This window comes from Agelaius tricolor, unplaced genomic scaffold, assembly GCF_023055355.1.
Source record: "Agelaius tricolor isolate 1412-34295 unplaced genomic scaffold, bAgeTri1.0.p SCAF_2, whole genome shotgun sequence".
Classification (NCBI taxonomy): domain Eukaryota; kingdom Metazoa; phylum Chordata; class Aves; order Passeriformes; family Icteridae; genus Agelaius; species Agelaius tricolor.
Genome location: NW_027269262.1, coordinates 19,723,351 through 19,739,163, shown reverse-complemented (window position 1 = coordinate 19,739,163; position 15,813 = coordinate 19,723,351). Strand labels below are relative to the sequence as shown.

General features: G+C 34.9%; 1 protein-coding gene across 14 annotated transcripts in view; it reads right to left on the bottom strand.

The window, feature by feature from the left end:
- Positions 1-2,177: 2,177 nt before the first annotated feature.
- CDH18 (cadherin 18) overlaps positions 2,178-15,813 on the bottom strand; it is a 494,422-nt gene continuing 480,786 nt past the window's right edge. For 12 of the 14 annotated variants that reach the window (XM_071453812.1, XM_071453784.1, XM_071453774.1 and 9 more), the window contains 2 exons: positions 8,330-8,581; positions 2,178-7,133 (listed from right to left, as the gene is read on the bottom strand). In XM_071453812.1, coding sequence (XP_071309913.1) covers positions 6,631-7,133; positions 8,330-8,581 — 755 coding nt within the window. In that variant the 3' untranslated portion in view covers positions 2,178-6,630. Of the gene's footprint in view, positions 7,134-8,329; positions 8,582-14,588; positions 14,711-15,813 lie in introns of those variants that run through there. The other 2 variants (XM_071453884.1, XM_071453894.1) reach the window with 2 other exon arrangements.

Genomic DNA, 15,813 nt, shown 5'->3' with positions numbered 1-15,813 from the left:
AAAATACAAGTTTGATTTTTAGAAAAGGTAATATGATTTGCAAGTAGTACAGGTTATGAGCTATGTTTACTTCTTTTTGAGAAATCCAAATGTGGTTTATATGACATAATCAGGATCATACACTTTTTCACTTCAAGCATTGTTTTTGATCAATAGACCTACACTACCAGAAACAAAATAGTTTTAATAAGAGTGAGCTTTATTTTTCAAACACAAGCAATATTTGATTTTTGCCCAACTCAAATCCAATAATGAAGCTGACTGTTAGATGTTTGTGCTTGAGACTTCAAAACAGGACTGAATTTTAATTGTAGGTGCTTTGTACCCAGATCGGTTCCAGAAAATAAAGGGAAGAATTGCTTTTAAATCAAGGATATAATTCAGATTTAAAGAAACAATGCATAATCTTAAGAATAAAGTAGAGAGCAATCCAATTTGTTTCAAGACAGTTAATGTGGTAGGTAAAGTTGTGTGTAAGAACTGCAGAATATCTCATAATTATGTTGACATTGTTAGCCTGACAAATGTATTAAGACAGAGCCATTCCTGCCCAGAATTCTAGCAGAAAATGTAGCAGTTCTGATATATGAGCAGTTCACTTATTTACGTGTACCTGTAAAGAGCTTTCCATTGAGATCACCAGATATTCAGGCATTGAACATGCATGATGACAAAGTCCACTATGGTGGGAGTTCCTGTGGACCCTGATTTTATTCAGCTTTGGCTACGAATCTATCACCTTCCAAGGTCTTTGTGCCCTGTGATCCTCTAGGAGTGCTAATCCCAATGTCCATTTTTGCTTTGAGGGTATCTCAGCTGGATGAGTATATTTCTGCAGGTACTAAATGCCTATCAGCTCTGTTGCATGTACTTCCAGAACAGACCAGATTACGAGACAGATAGTGTGGAAATTCTGTTGGATCTTTGGAACTTCCTTGGTGGACTTGTGAGGAGTTTCAAGAATACAAAATGCTATATGGAATTGTGAAACCCACAGAAGAAGTCTGCCAAACTCACAAGCCAAATGTTCTAGCTTTTGAAGACTCTCTCCACCTAAGTATAAATGATACATTTGCCACATATATAGAAGTAGTATAGACTCCAAACAAAAAACTAAATCAATCAACTAAAAATCAATTTCAGAACAATATAAGATGATAGAAAGCATTGTTAAGACAAAAAAAATCAATCTTGAATATAAAATATTATCTAAAATAATTATCAAAATTTTTTTGAATGTTTTAACACTTCAACTGAGGACTAAAACAAATACCACAAAACCTCTCTGAACTTGCTTTCAGATTCAGGCTGACAATATTTATCTTGTAAATACCATATCTTACCATAATTTTTTTTCCTCTGTTTGTGGTGAGGCACATGTGAAAATTGCATAGTATAGTGGTATACAATCTGAATTGAGTCATGGACAATAAAGTAGAGTAAGTAGGGTTCAACAAGAAAATTCTACTTTTTTTTCCTGTCCACCCTCACTTCATGTTTGAATTTTATGACAGTCTGGGAAAGACAGACTTGTTTGCAGCAAGTTTGTTGTGAGCTATGGTGTCATTATTTTCTGAGATGTCATTTGTTGATAAAGCCTATTAATTCCTTTGAGAAAGAATGATTGACTCCTGTGCGCTTTCATTACATGTGCCTGAGCTTGAGCATTGTAAATGTCCTTGTCTACTTTTGCCTTCTGTGTCAACTTGGGATAACAACCATGGCTTTTACCACCAATTTGGATTCATAGATGTGCAATTCCCCAATTCATTCATGTGGTTAATATATTCGTCCTACAACACTGTATTTCAGTTTCAGGACAGTGATGGTTGGAGGGGAACAGTTGCCATAAGTAAAAGTAATGAACCATTTACCAGCTATACTGCATCCTGTTGTAAAGTATCTTATGGTGTCTCTCTCCATCCCCATCCATCTGTAGCAATAATCATGTGAGACAGTCTTTGAAATAGTGGCACACCAAGGGACAACAGCAGGCATTTTAGATCCAGTTCAAGTTCCCACACCGTTTCTGACACTGGCCTCATTAATACAACTGTGTCACACCTGGGTCATAAAGATGGAGTGTCCGCAGATGTTCTGGTTCCTTGGTGGGCATAAAATACAGGAGTGAAGGCAAAATAACACATTCTGGTTGTGATGAGGAATACAATAACCCATCACCATAGCAAAGAGCACATTTTATTTGAAAAATACGAATAAAAGATTTTGTCCCTTTTGTTTATTAAAAGAAAATGTAACAATTTTCTATCAGTAACACTTGCATAAGGAGGTATACTTTACATTACTCTTTTGTTAAAAAAAATATATATATTTTTGGAGACTTTGGAAAAATAAGAATGGCCCAAAACTTCTAACACACTTCTAATGTTCCTTAGAATGCACTGTGCCATTTATATGTACTGCAAGTACAAGATCTTAGCACTTTATAATCCACAAAGTAACGCTAGGCAGCATCATTTCATATCCTTCTTTGCATTCAGAATATTCCCTTAGTTACCCTTGTGTGAGTTTATGAGTTTGGTTAATTCCAGACAGGTCCAATACTTATATTTTTTAAAGGATAATTTAAAAAAATTTTTAGACCACAAAAATTTTGTAATTCCTCTTAAATACCATAAATAATACTCTCCCATAGATATTTTCTTTCAGTATTCACAATTTAAACAATTGCATCAATTAGAATTAAAACTCAAAAATGTTTGCAGTTATTTTAGTTTTCTAAAAAAATGCAAAAAAATAAAGTGCATAACAGAGTGAAGTTACTTTCAAATTTTACAGTATTCTATGTGTATGTAATAAAAGGTAACACTGATAAACAAATTAATTTGTTTTCAATGTATGAATCTTAATCTAACGCCAGCTGAATTCAAGCTCTTTCTTGTCTTTAAAGTGCGTTAAACTACATTTTTGACAGGTTTTAGTTTGACAATTAAGTTTCACATTTTTCAATTCTTATACTGACCATTTTTTCAGATTATTTTGACTTGTTAAGATTATAGCATACCAAGTGCCCTCACCATTACAAGCAAAACAGTTTTTTTGAAGGAATGCAGCTAATTATTTTGGTGGAAATGTACTATTAGTTGAATGGTTGCTGTAGAAATCAAATTGTAAATAGAAAAGCCCTTAAGTATCACTTTGCATGTGCCATTTAACTTTACTCAGTATTTTCAGTTTAAGTCAAACTGGCAGTTTTCAGCATTTAGTTGTTAAGCAGCAACAGGATTACTATTTAGGCTAATAGGAAAATATTTGAGAATATGAGTACATAAAAGATCCATGAAAGCTTTAAGCATAGTATATATAATCAGACTTAACCATAAACTGAGAAAAAGTTTCCAACAATACTTTCACTGAATATATGGTGTGTTTAAATCAGCAATGCTACAAAAATGATTGTGCCATCCAGTGTTAATTTTCTTTTACTTCAACATAGAATCTAGGTCAACAGAAAATTTCTCAAAAATAGTTTAAATTTGGTTTGAGGATATAAAGGACTAAAGGAAAAAAAAAAGAGATTGGGTTAATAAAATTTTAAACTTGTTATTTCTGCACTGTGAGGCCTTCTTCTGTGGCCCTGAAGATTTAACATTCTGTTATTTGTCATGCAAACAACACGACACTGTGATGTGTATTTGAATAGAACACAGTAAGCACAGCAAGCATGCAGACATATCATGATAGAAAAGCACATCTGGTGATCACTGTGGGTAGGACGCACCAAACAGGACACACTGCAGCATCACAGAAGCAGCGTCTCAACAACCCTGCAGAGTTTCAAAGGATTCAGGTCTCCTGGGGTATGATGCATGTGCTGTATAGCAGCAAAGACAGCACCAGGAATGGCAAAAAGGGAAATATTATTTCTCTGAGTTATTATTAACTTAAACTGACCATTAGCATAAGGAATGACTATTTGCTTGTGTCACTGCACTTCTGTTGCCTGTAAGCCTGAACGTTCTGTGATGTAAATCAAAAAAAACAATGGCACAAACACTGCTTTAAACACAAAATACAATTGATTTTCCCTGCTTTGGTGTAGGGCCAGAGGGAATAGACATAAAGATAACTAATACCCAGTTCTCAAAACTATAATACAACAATGAATGCAATTTTCATGCAGCTGTGATACAAAGTATTATGGTAGTACTAATGCTGAAAGATTTTGCTTTTAACACGCTACTCATACAGTATAAAAATTTAGATGTTGGCATAAAGCAAGTGTGACTTAAATAAAAAGAAAATTGCTCCTAATAAAATCACACAATACTAGCTGCTTTATTTGGGACAAAACTGAAACATATCCTAGTTCTACCCCCAAAAAAGACAATAAAAGACAACAATTCTCAGCTTGCGTGTAACTCTTACTGCATCTAACTTCACTCTACAGTAAGAATGCCTCCTTAAATGCTTTTCTAAAAGATTCTGTATTTCATAAAAAGCATATAAAAAAATTAACACAAATTATTATACTACTTTCAAATCATCAGCAGAATATCTTAGGGTTCAGGTATAAATTTTCATGTGGGTTCAGATTCTGAAAGAAAGAAGAGTAATTACAAATTTTAAACAAAATAGTGTAGGAAAAAAAATCCTGGAACTACAGTAAAACTAATACTTTTCAGAGTGTAAAAGTTGCTTACAGAGCTGCTTGCTATTTTTTCCAGAAGGCTGTTTAAACCATAAGCAGTCAACTACATCTCAGGAGAAAAAAAAATCTCTTCAAAGTAAACTGATCAGAAATTTCAGTCATGTCTAGGACCTATCCAACCATAGAGTAAAGAAAAGAAGGCTTAATTATCTAGTTCACCTGTGTGGCTCACAGTAGATCAGCAATATAGACTCTTCTTTACTAAGCTGAATATAAGTGGCACCTAAAATGCAGAGGGAGGAATCTAGTGCAGCATACAAATCTGTATCACTCTGCACTCCAAACCGCAGAGTAAGAAAAAAAGTACACAGCTTATACTCTGGATGGTTTTCCAATCAAATGCATACTGAAAGAAGTCAACTTGCCTAAAATGGAGCTAGAATTAGGAGCAGAGGACTGTTGATAATGATTGTGAGTATTATAGGTCATAATCTCTCATGAGATGAGTTCCTGGTCCTCTCACAGTATTATCACCAGAAAGACAAAGAAAAGGTTAAAATTCCAAAAGGAAAAGAAAAATCCAAGTCTGCAAGATGAGGTGCTAATCAGGCTGCTATGTTAAGCAGAACTGTTTAGCAGTTCTGCTGCTGCAATGCTAAAAAAAGAAAAAAAAATAATTGCTGGATTAGGTGTTAAGCAGCTTGCTATGTTAAGGAGAACTATCATTTCTGCAATGCTCCAAAGTTACTAATGTAAGAAATCAATTTACTTAATCCATAGGAACCACAGTAATGGTATATTTCTTTCACTGACTTAAAATGCTCTTGTTTCCATGATGCTTGAAATAGGGAAAAACCATCTTGTTCTGCTGAGGTGGCAAATGCTCTAAGAGAAATAAATATCAGTAGATTGAATTTAAATGAAAAATGCATCATCATCTTATTCTCCTTGCTTCAATTTTCACAATCCCAATGTCTTACCAGCAGCTCTATTTTGCTTTTAGTCACACACAGAAATAGAAAAACATTGTGATTAAGAACTCTGGGTTTTAAACAGACTGTTCTAGCTTCTGGACTCAGACCAGCAAAAGATTTAAAAATCTTCAGCTCTTGACATAAGTGAAGCACAGTGAACCAAAAAACCATGTAGTTTAATGGTGCTGCCATTGTTGTTTTTATTGAAAAAGCCTATGCTTCATCTGCTTTGCTGCATAAAGAGTACTTTGGGCCTATTCCATTTAGATGAATGATGTTCCCATGAAAAGACAAAAAGAAAAAGCACAATACTGGAAACAACAGTTCCTCTAGCACTCAGTAACAGAGCAGGTCTGGGGTTATGGGCTAGAGCTGTGTTTGAGCTACAGATAATGATGCCCTCCATCTGTTAGCTGGTTATGGATGACAAGATTATGAAGGACATAATGAAATGACAGCTTCTCAATGCAACCTGCTAAGCCAATAAGATTAAATCGTTAAAGGACCATTTATTTAAGAGGACAGGTGTGGCTTATCACCTCTATAAAGAAAACAGACTGGTAGCACTTCTCACACTGATAGTAAACGTCATTGTCTACCTCATGTTGGGATCACAAGGCCTAGAGCACAGCTAGAAATGCAACATCACAACCACCTGCAAGAGATTTGACCCTTTTTTAGCTCTCTTCTCAAACAGACATGACCATAAACTTACTGCAGCTTGGAGCTGTTACGCATATTGCAATAAAAATGTCATTTCTTGGCTTTACTTTAGGTATTGTTGCAGATAAGGTACCAGACACTTTAATGAGCAATTAAAAAGAAATACACAAGGGACAATAGATTCTTTTTTCTGTATTTTCCAAAATTTGACTTTCTTTCAATTGGAGAACCCAGTTTCAAATATGAAAAGGGCACTTGTTCTACAGTAACTGCATACAACTTACTCAGTTCCAAGTACTGTATTCACTTTTTTTTTTTTGTTACCATTGCTGTCATTATCTGTCCAGTAGTTTAGGAACTTCTCTGTTCTGGGAATTACAACTAAGTTGTTCCTTCTGGTTCTATTTCCCCATAGAGTTCAGCTAGCTTCTTGAACTCAGGTCCCCAGTCTCCAAGGTAATTATAATCCTGGTCAGAGTGTGTCGTTGCTGAATCCAGAGAGCTGATAGACCCAGCTTCTGATCTATGACCCTCATAGGCATATGTCTGCAGGGAGTCATATGGGGGCACACTGGGGTCCAGATCAGCCTCTGCCAGTCTTTGATTAAGGAACTCCTGAACATCTATACTGTCAAGGCTTGAGGAGGGATGATGCCTGGACAGAGGCTTCACTTCAGGCCGAACATCCCTCCGGTATTTTAGCTCTTCAGCAGCAGATGGATTCCGCAGTGCTGTGATGTCAAATGCTTCTGTGTCTTCCTCTCCACCTCCCTCATCATCGTATGTCACAACATTTTCCCGGACATCTTCTTCTGAAATGATCAAAGGCTCCTTCTTGCTACGTCTTAGGGTGATGAAAAGGACCACAATTGCTAAAGAGAAAACTGCAGATATTAGAGTAGGTTTAAAGTTTACATCTGAGTATGTTACAGAAATAGCAGACACTAAGTCAAAAATACAGAGGTGTAATATTTTCAGGCTGGTATTTTCAGTACTGGTATTTGGGATCATCTGCTACTTAGTTTATTAGGGATCTCATAAAGGAGATAAATGGAGATAACATTCTTTCAGGTAAATGAAAAATGAGCAACTAAAATTAGCATTTTTCAGAAGCATAATCCAGGGCTTTCAGTGCTTCGTTAAAACCAATGTTTAGCATATAAATTTAATTATTATGGAAAACATTTCTTTTTTTCTTATGAATATTCAATTTTGTAATAAAATACAAAATTACAAGATAAATGTATAACTATATATTTTAAAATAGCCTTCTGACAAGAAAATACTGAAGCAAGCTGTAAAGAAAGTAGGTCTTAGAAAATGTAGTCTTTGGGGAAAAAGTCCTCAAAATATCCTCTCAGTTACACTGCAATTGCTATTATCTCTTGCCATCTCTGTGCAGAAAATCACATGAGTAGCACAGTCATGCACGCAGCAAGTTGTGTCTCTGACAGGGAAAAAAAAAAACCAAAACCAACCACAATATTAACTAATGGTAACATTGGAATTGACCTGGAAAAAAAAAAAAAAACCTAAAAAGAGTCAAGAGGAAACACACTTGTAAAGGCATTAATCTTAAGAGTCTGCTTATAGTCTCCTATGTCCCTTGTCCCTGTGGATTGTGTTGTGCATTGCTATTAGTTTATCCCACAAAGGTAATTAAGAAATGGCTTTTGTAGAGTGCTAATGATGCTTCTTACAGCATAATGCATTTCAAAAACCTTTGCCCATCTATTTTCTATAATTTTTCACTCTGTTCAAGACATGGTATTAGAGTCCTCTCTTTTTGAAATCTTTCCAAATTATGGAAAAAAAAAAAGATCTCCAGTGCTAATTACTTGATGGCCTCTGAAAAAATTTTCTACTGGATTCCAGATATTCTAAAATGTACTTTAAAGGCACTTTTCCCCTATGAACTCTAGCTAAACCTTTACCTTCTAATCACAGCTTTGTGTGTCTAATTGCCTTCTACTACAGGGCAACCACTGTTTCAAAAGCATGCCATACTGAAACCTTGTGCCCTGCCAGATTCCAAGAGGCATTGGAGGGACAGCACTATTTAGTATTGCAAATGGCTCACCAAGAAGGATGACAATGCAGAGCAGGATGGCAATTAAAGCTCCCGTGCTCAAGCCAGCTGAGGAGAGGAAAGCTTCAGCATGGCAAGTTCTCACTCGTCCGTCCCTCTCGCAGGCACAAACCCGGATGGTGAGGGTGCTGCTGCTGCTGAGAGGGGGCACGCCACCATCAGAAATCAAAACGGGAAGGTAATAGATATCTTGAGTGGTTCGACTGTATCTCCTTCGTCTTGTCAGAATACTGGCCGTATTATCTACAATATCAGAACAAGAATAACAATTCAGTGAAGTAAAACATGAAAAAAACAAAAGTTATTTACTGTTTGTTTCCCATCAAATGGAAGCATGGGGATTCCAAAAACTAGCAAGCCCTAATCTATGAAAATGCACAGTCTAGAATTAAAATTTTCCAGGAAGCCTTCTGGTCAGTAGATGAAAAATGGGAGGAGTTGAATAGTAACTAACATTATATAAATAAGAGTACTTAAAACTCTTGTATTTTTATTGGAATCAAGAGAATTTTGACAAACATTTTGGGCCCAATTTGCAAGTCTTTTCATCCTATGCTATGCTGTTGGTAGCATATGAACCCTTGTCAAATTGAATATCTGGAATTATGAGGATAACTATAGTAAAATTTTTGCACAACGCAAAATCCAAAATCCTCTTGACACTCAGTAGAATATTAAAACTCATTTAGCAAAAACTAAAATGAGACTTTCATGTTTTAGTGTTTATTAAAGGTTTTAAAGTTTTAGTGAGCTTTCAGAAAACATCTGAAAGGACAGTGACCAAAGACACGTGATTTGAAGAGGTCTGGAGGAAGAGGAAGGCAAAGGAAGGCAAAGGAAGAGGAAAAGAGTGGATATTACATGTTCTAAACTATTAGAGTTTAAAGATAAATAAGAAAGGGGGAGATAGTGACATAAGACATTTTCACCCTTCCGTTAACTATGGGTCCATTTGGCATAGGCAAGGAAAACGTTGTGCTTTATTACACACATATTGCAACAGCATTTGTAGGCACTAAGGAGAGTAGGAAGTTGCCACACATATTCCTTCAGGTCCAAGAAATTAAGAGGCATAAAGAGTATGCAGGGGAAGGAATGTTGCAGCAATAAATAGTTATATGTGTATATAATATATATATATATATATATATATATATTATATATATTCATATGTGTAAAATTTATTTTCAGTTTGTTGCCACCACTATTTAATTACTAGCCTCTGAAAAAAAGTCCAAAATAAATAAAAAAAAATAAATGGAACAGTGAGAATTTGAAGCACAAGCAACAAGCAGTTGTAGAGAGAGAGAGATGGAGCCTGATAGATGCAAAGAGACTTTAGAAGAGCTTTCTTCTTGTATTCCTTGTCACATGGTTTCCAAATTGTGGGGTTATGAGATTGGAGTATTTTAGCAAACAATAGAAGGGTGATAAGTATTGAATACCTCTGCCAGGTTCATCTCCCTATTACGAACCAACAAACAAGAAAATTTCTTATTTTTCCTTACCAGTGTAGTTACACTATTAAATATCTTTATCATAATCTATGGAAAAATGAAATCCATGTAACTCTGTGAAAATCTAGTGCAAAAAAACAGCCAGTGTGGCATATATTTGCCCATTAGACTGCTGCACACACATTTGAGTGAAAGAGTTAGGTTTTTTTTTAAACTGGATACAAGATCTGTTTCAGGTGGTTACTCTTCATGGTATACTTTCTGTCAAGCTCTGTGCAAAATTTTAAAACATTTATTTTAACCCACTTTTGCCAACATTTTATTTTGCATGGCATTTGACAGTGACATTTAGAAAAACTGCCAATATCATCCCACATCAGCATAATATCACAATATATTTGGTAACAGGCTTCACACAAGAAATACATATATTAGCTGGGAAGTGATACAATTGCTGATAAACCAAGAACTCAGCACTGAAGTTCTTTAGCTTTACTTCTGTACATAAGCAACACCCACAACACACCTCCACACTCCCCCCTATTTTTGAAATATGGAATATCCAGCATGGTGAGTTTGTCATAAATTCATTAAGTGTTGTTCTTTTCACTTGGAGTGGGTGCAATATAAGGTATTTATTTATTTACTTATTTGCTGTAGGCCTTGGAGTCCTGCTTCTACTTGTTTATATCAAGTTTAGCTGTTTACATCAAGTCTACTTCTACAATGTTGTATTTTGATGACTGATGACACCAGTCACTTATTACACTGTTATATATACTGTTATACTTTATTCATTCAAGTTACAGAACCTTACTGTAATGAGGTGATAATTCTTTAATCTGAAAAATTTCGAGAGAACATAAGACCATAATGCTGTGGAAGACTATAAAATGTCCGTGATATAACATACTTTGCAAAGTTGTTACATATACATCCTGCCCCCAAAATATTTTGTGTTTTGTTGTTCTGGGCCAACTAGAACTCTCACATAACACTCAAGCACAGTCACTGTTATTAACATACACCAACAACCCCTCTCAGGCAGTATGGACAAGAGTGCACCAGGATTTTTTTTCCTGCCTCAACATTATTCCAACAGTCTGCAGATCCTTAAGCATTCCTAAATAGCCTCATGCAGGCACCATGACACACTGTGGCATGTAAATTCCTTTTGCAATATGATAACAGTATGCTGTTGAGCTGCACTACAACTTTCACATTATTTTGTAAATTCAAAAGAGAAAAACCCATTGATAATGAAGTCTGGGGTCCATTGGGTTCTACACAGAGTCAAGAGGAGGTGCATGGCTGAGCTCTGTGCTTGTTGCCCTTGACTAAAATTTTAAAAAGAGTGAATGATCCAGTGCAGACCTCCAGTATCAGTGATGAAAATGCTTGCTGGCAACAAAAACATCGGAGACTGACATAATGAAGAAAAACTGAAGATTCCTGATCAGGGATCTTGCAGTAATTTTAGCGCAGAGGCTATTGGCAAAGATATGAAGGAAAGAACATTGAGATGTGAGAATGTATGCTACAAGGGTAAATGTGGACAGATGGGAGGAAAATTATGAGGAAAAAATATTAAAGTTAAGAGAAAAAGGAAAGAAGAGAAAAAAAAATGAAGGAATGAGAAAATTATACAATTCAATGTTACAGTGAAAAAAATGTGAAAAAAGCTATAATTAAACCTTGCTTATCTGGGAGGAAGGACTTGTCAAACAAAGAACTGATATTTTTATATTGTAAAGAATAAATACACATTTAAAAAATAGACTTTTCTTCTTTCAGTATTGTATATTTTTCACTCAATATTAAATTGTTTTTCTTGTACTTTTAACATTATACAACTAACTATAAGATACAATGAAATATTGGTATAAGACAAAATTAAGGAAAAAGGGAACCAGTACAAAATTTTTAATTTCAAAGAACTGCCATGGTGAATTTTTGTTTTTTATATTCTCTTGGGTAGTAAATAGATTTCTGTAGAAACAGATGTTGCATGACATACCCAGAAGTTTCTGTAATAACATACCCCATGATAAACATTCTCAAAGAAACAGTGTAAAGTTTTTCCTTCAATGAAATTTTAAAAATTTTGACTCAAATAAAGTATATAAGTAAAATACTGGAAAGTATCTGAACTCTCACATACTATTTTTGTCTCATTAAATTTCTTAAAACATTTTACAAAGAAGATATCTAACATCTTTTCAAAAAAGGAAACTGTGTCTGATTTTCAAAATGTCACTGAGAATCAAGTATAGCAGAAAATTACCAAAAAAAATCATATTGCCATAACTCAGCGATTACATCTCTGATGCTCTATTCAGAACTCCATTCTTGAGGACAATCATATGCAAAGGTATGCCAACATAATGAATGGAGAGAAAAAAAGTTTCTTGCAGCCAAACTGCAATATTGACTGCATCCTGAAAACCATCCAACATGCTGGTGTTCTGAGCTTTCAAATTTTAATTGCTTTTGTTCCTTGTCAAAAACCATTATAGAAATGTGTTGAGAGAAGAGCTAGAAAGACAGTAACTTTTAAGAGCTTTGCACAGAGCAAAAAAATCTCTCCATCTGTAAAAGCTATAGGAAGCCAAGTATAGAGTCTGACACTGATGACCTAGAAAAGAGTTTATTGAAAAGGGGAAAAAAGTTATATCAACAGCAGTAGTTTGAAAGGGAGCCAGGGGGTTATGCAGTGAGAAATTTCTTTGGTATCTGAAAAAAGATACAGCAAATAGTTGGGGAAGGCAAGCATATAGGATAGCAGCAATAGAAATAGGATGAGGAGCACCACAGATCTCATTCTTCTAGACCTGGAAGGAAAGATTTTTTTATCTCAATAGATTTAAATGGTGAACTTCACCCCTGAGGAGTATGATAAGAACTAGGACTCACTGGAGGTTACAGGATTGACGGCTAAGGAAAATTAACAACTCCCACATAGGGAAAAAATATTTATCTGATAGCTTGTGTTATACATTTCTCCATTTAATGATCTAAACTTTCTAATGATCTAAACTTACTCCTGTTTGGGCTGCTATTTGCAAATATATCAACTAGAAGTTAAGCTTTTTCTTAAGTGAATTTGAGGTTACCCATGGGAAATGCTACAAGGCTGTAACACAGCAACTCTTCACACTCTGAAGATGTCATAGTTTACTAATCCAGGCTGTACACTTATACAAGGCTGTTATCACAGTCTTTTTTCCATCATCTCTGCCTTTTTACATTGAGCTTCTAAGCTAAATAAAGAAATGAGGGCATAGGAAAATCAAGGAAACAGAGATACAATGGTAAGGCCATGGAAGCTGACTGCTGGAGTGCATTGGAGGATGCTCATTTATTATTCACAATTTGAGAATTCCTTTGACACATTACGCATTAAATGCAGACACGAGAGAAATGGAGGTAAAAGAAGTAAAATCCTGTTTATATCTTAAGGCATGTTTCAATTTTCAGTTCTGCTTGTGTCAGCAGTTCAACTACTATAAATTTTCTGAGAAGTCATAAACTAATTAAAACCAAAGAAGATATATTGGAATTATTTGCATTTCTTACATTTCTAAAGTTGGAGCTGTTAATTTGTTTATGTGAACTACACTATATGCATTTCTGTTTCATTTCTTTATTGATAGCTCTTGTAAATATTTTTTCTCTTTTGCTGTCTTCAAAGCCATTGCCAATGGGCAAGAAGCTATTGTAAGTTTCTAGTTCAGTGGGTAGCAAAAACGAAAAGTAACATAGAACTCAGTTTTGATCTGAAAATATAGTTATTTGCTTATAGTTGGTTTTTGAATCACCAACAAGTTGCAGTCCAGAAAAGAAATGCAGAACCTCTACACTATGCACTAAAATAACTTTATGATCAATCTTAGAGCTAAATTTTTTAAAATAAAAAAAATTTCAAAGATGTTCAGGGGCGTGAAGAGGGAAAATGTCTCCCCTCTACAGTAGCTGCTCCTGGTTTTCTGTTATAATCATGGTAGAATTCCTTTTTAACTTCCATATGTTGATTCTGTGATAATACCTACTCAGACATTCAATCCATTTACAGTAACAGTACTTCTGTGGACTGTACTTCAGTCACCCTGTGTGATGTTAACTTTGGACTTTCTCAGATATCATTTCTCTCCAGTTACAACTTGTCCTCTTTGCAGGATGTTATTTTACAGAAGGTCAGCAGTAATTCACAGTATCACACAACCAGAACAAGCACGACTCTGTGATGTAAATGAAAGCCGGAACTATGCGGGCGTTTTCCTCTTGTGATGGGCTGCAATGTGGGGGCTTCAATCCAACCATTTTAAAGGCCACTTTAGGTGTTCAGAACAACTAAGTCATGGTCTGGTATCTGGCATATTCATTTGCAACTTGCAAAGCTCTGAAGTTAATTCACAGGCACATTGTCCAATATGGTAGGAAATAAGAAGGGCAGAGTGATAAAGAGAAGATTCTGTGAGAAATTCACACTGGGATGGAATCAGTTACTCTCTGGAGGCTGTTCTCTTTCTAAATAACAGCAATGATGAGTAAAATTGATCTTTTTTGTTTTGCTATTTTTTGATCTGTGACACAGGGAGAAAGGTTAATATATATCACAGGCATGGGTGGATGAATACATTAAAAACTTCATTTCATACAGATGCCATTGAACTCATCATGCTCTAAATTTTACAGAAAAACACATCTCCACTTCTGTGGGTGTTAATGAATCTTCTGACATAAAATTAAGAAAATTGAATCTCCAGAATTATAGTATCAGAAAAATGGCATACCTTTATTCCAATTCCAGAATATTCTCCATCACTGGGCAATAATCAAAGGGCCAGATCTTTGAGATAAGTGGGCAGAGGGGAAAAATAAATTGCAAATGCTTTTGTGATATGAAACCTTTGTCCTGAAGAAATAAAAGAAGAGGAAAACAAATGCTAAGCATTCTCTAGGGAGGTGTTCTTCATTGAAAGTAAGCTAAACTTAGACTGCTATCAGAAGTCAGCAATCTCAATTTATTGAAGTTAGAGAATGCACAGATCTCACTGGCAGTGTCGGGTGAATGTGTCCATTATCTGCATAAACCCTTCTTGTCTAGGAAATTTACAATACCACTAAGCATCCATGGAAAATTGTATATCTTGTGATTAAAAAATAGCACCAGCAAAACAGTGCTTTACAGTTAGAAATTTCTCAAGTGCTCACAGTGAACTGTTCTCTGAGGATTCAATCTTTTTTCATCTCTTGAAAAATATTATGTAAGTTCTGAAAGAGAAGTGACTCTACATATTAATGCTTGGAAATATGATAATAATGACACATTCAGATGCATTTTCCATCAGACAAAAAAAAAAGAAAAAAGAAATATATCCACAATTCCTTAGGCATCTGGAAAAATATTATTATTTTTAGGGTAAGAAAAAAAAAGTACAATTCTAGAATTCATAGAAATAGATGTACTGGGAAGAACTTCTGTTTTCTTTATTCTGATTTCCAAACAGAAGATGGTTTTAGCCCTATATAATTATGGAAAGATTTTAATGGGATATGCAAAAGTAGATATTTCGGATTATAAAAAGTATAAGTTTATTATATTAGAAAAAGGATTGCAAAATTGTCAACAACAATATCCTAAAAAAGAAAGTGAGGACAACAGAGACAACAATTAAATGAGTTATGTAGAATCTGATTTGCAATATAAAAGCACAGAAGAAAAAGTACTTGGCTTTTCAGGTTTTAATAGAAATTGTAACAATTTTGTAGGCAAAATAAATTGCAAACAAACCTGTTTTCATTAAAAGAACTTCATAAGTACAATTCTCAAACAAAAAAGAAAGGCTTCTTCTCTGGGTTTGCTCTCTAAAGCTGCAGAAAATTATTACAACTTAATGCATTTTCTTAGTATAAAAAATAAATTCTTTTCCAGCTCTTGTTCTACCTTGCTTACATGAACACAGATACTGCATCATTTTGTTGTCTGTCCTCTAGTTCATACTTGTAAGCCTTTAC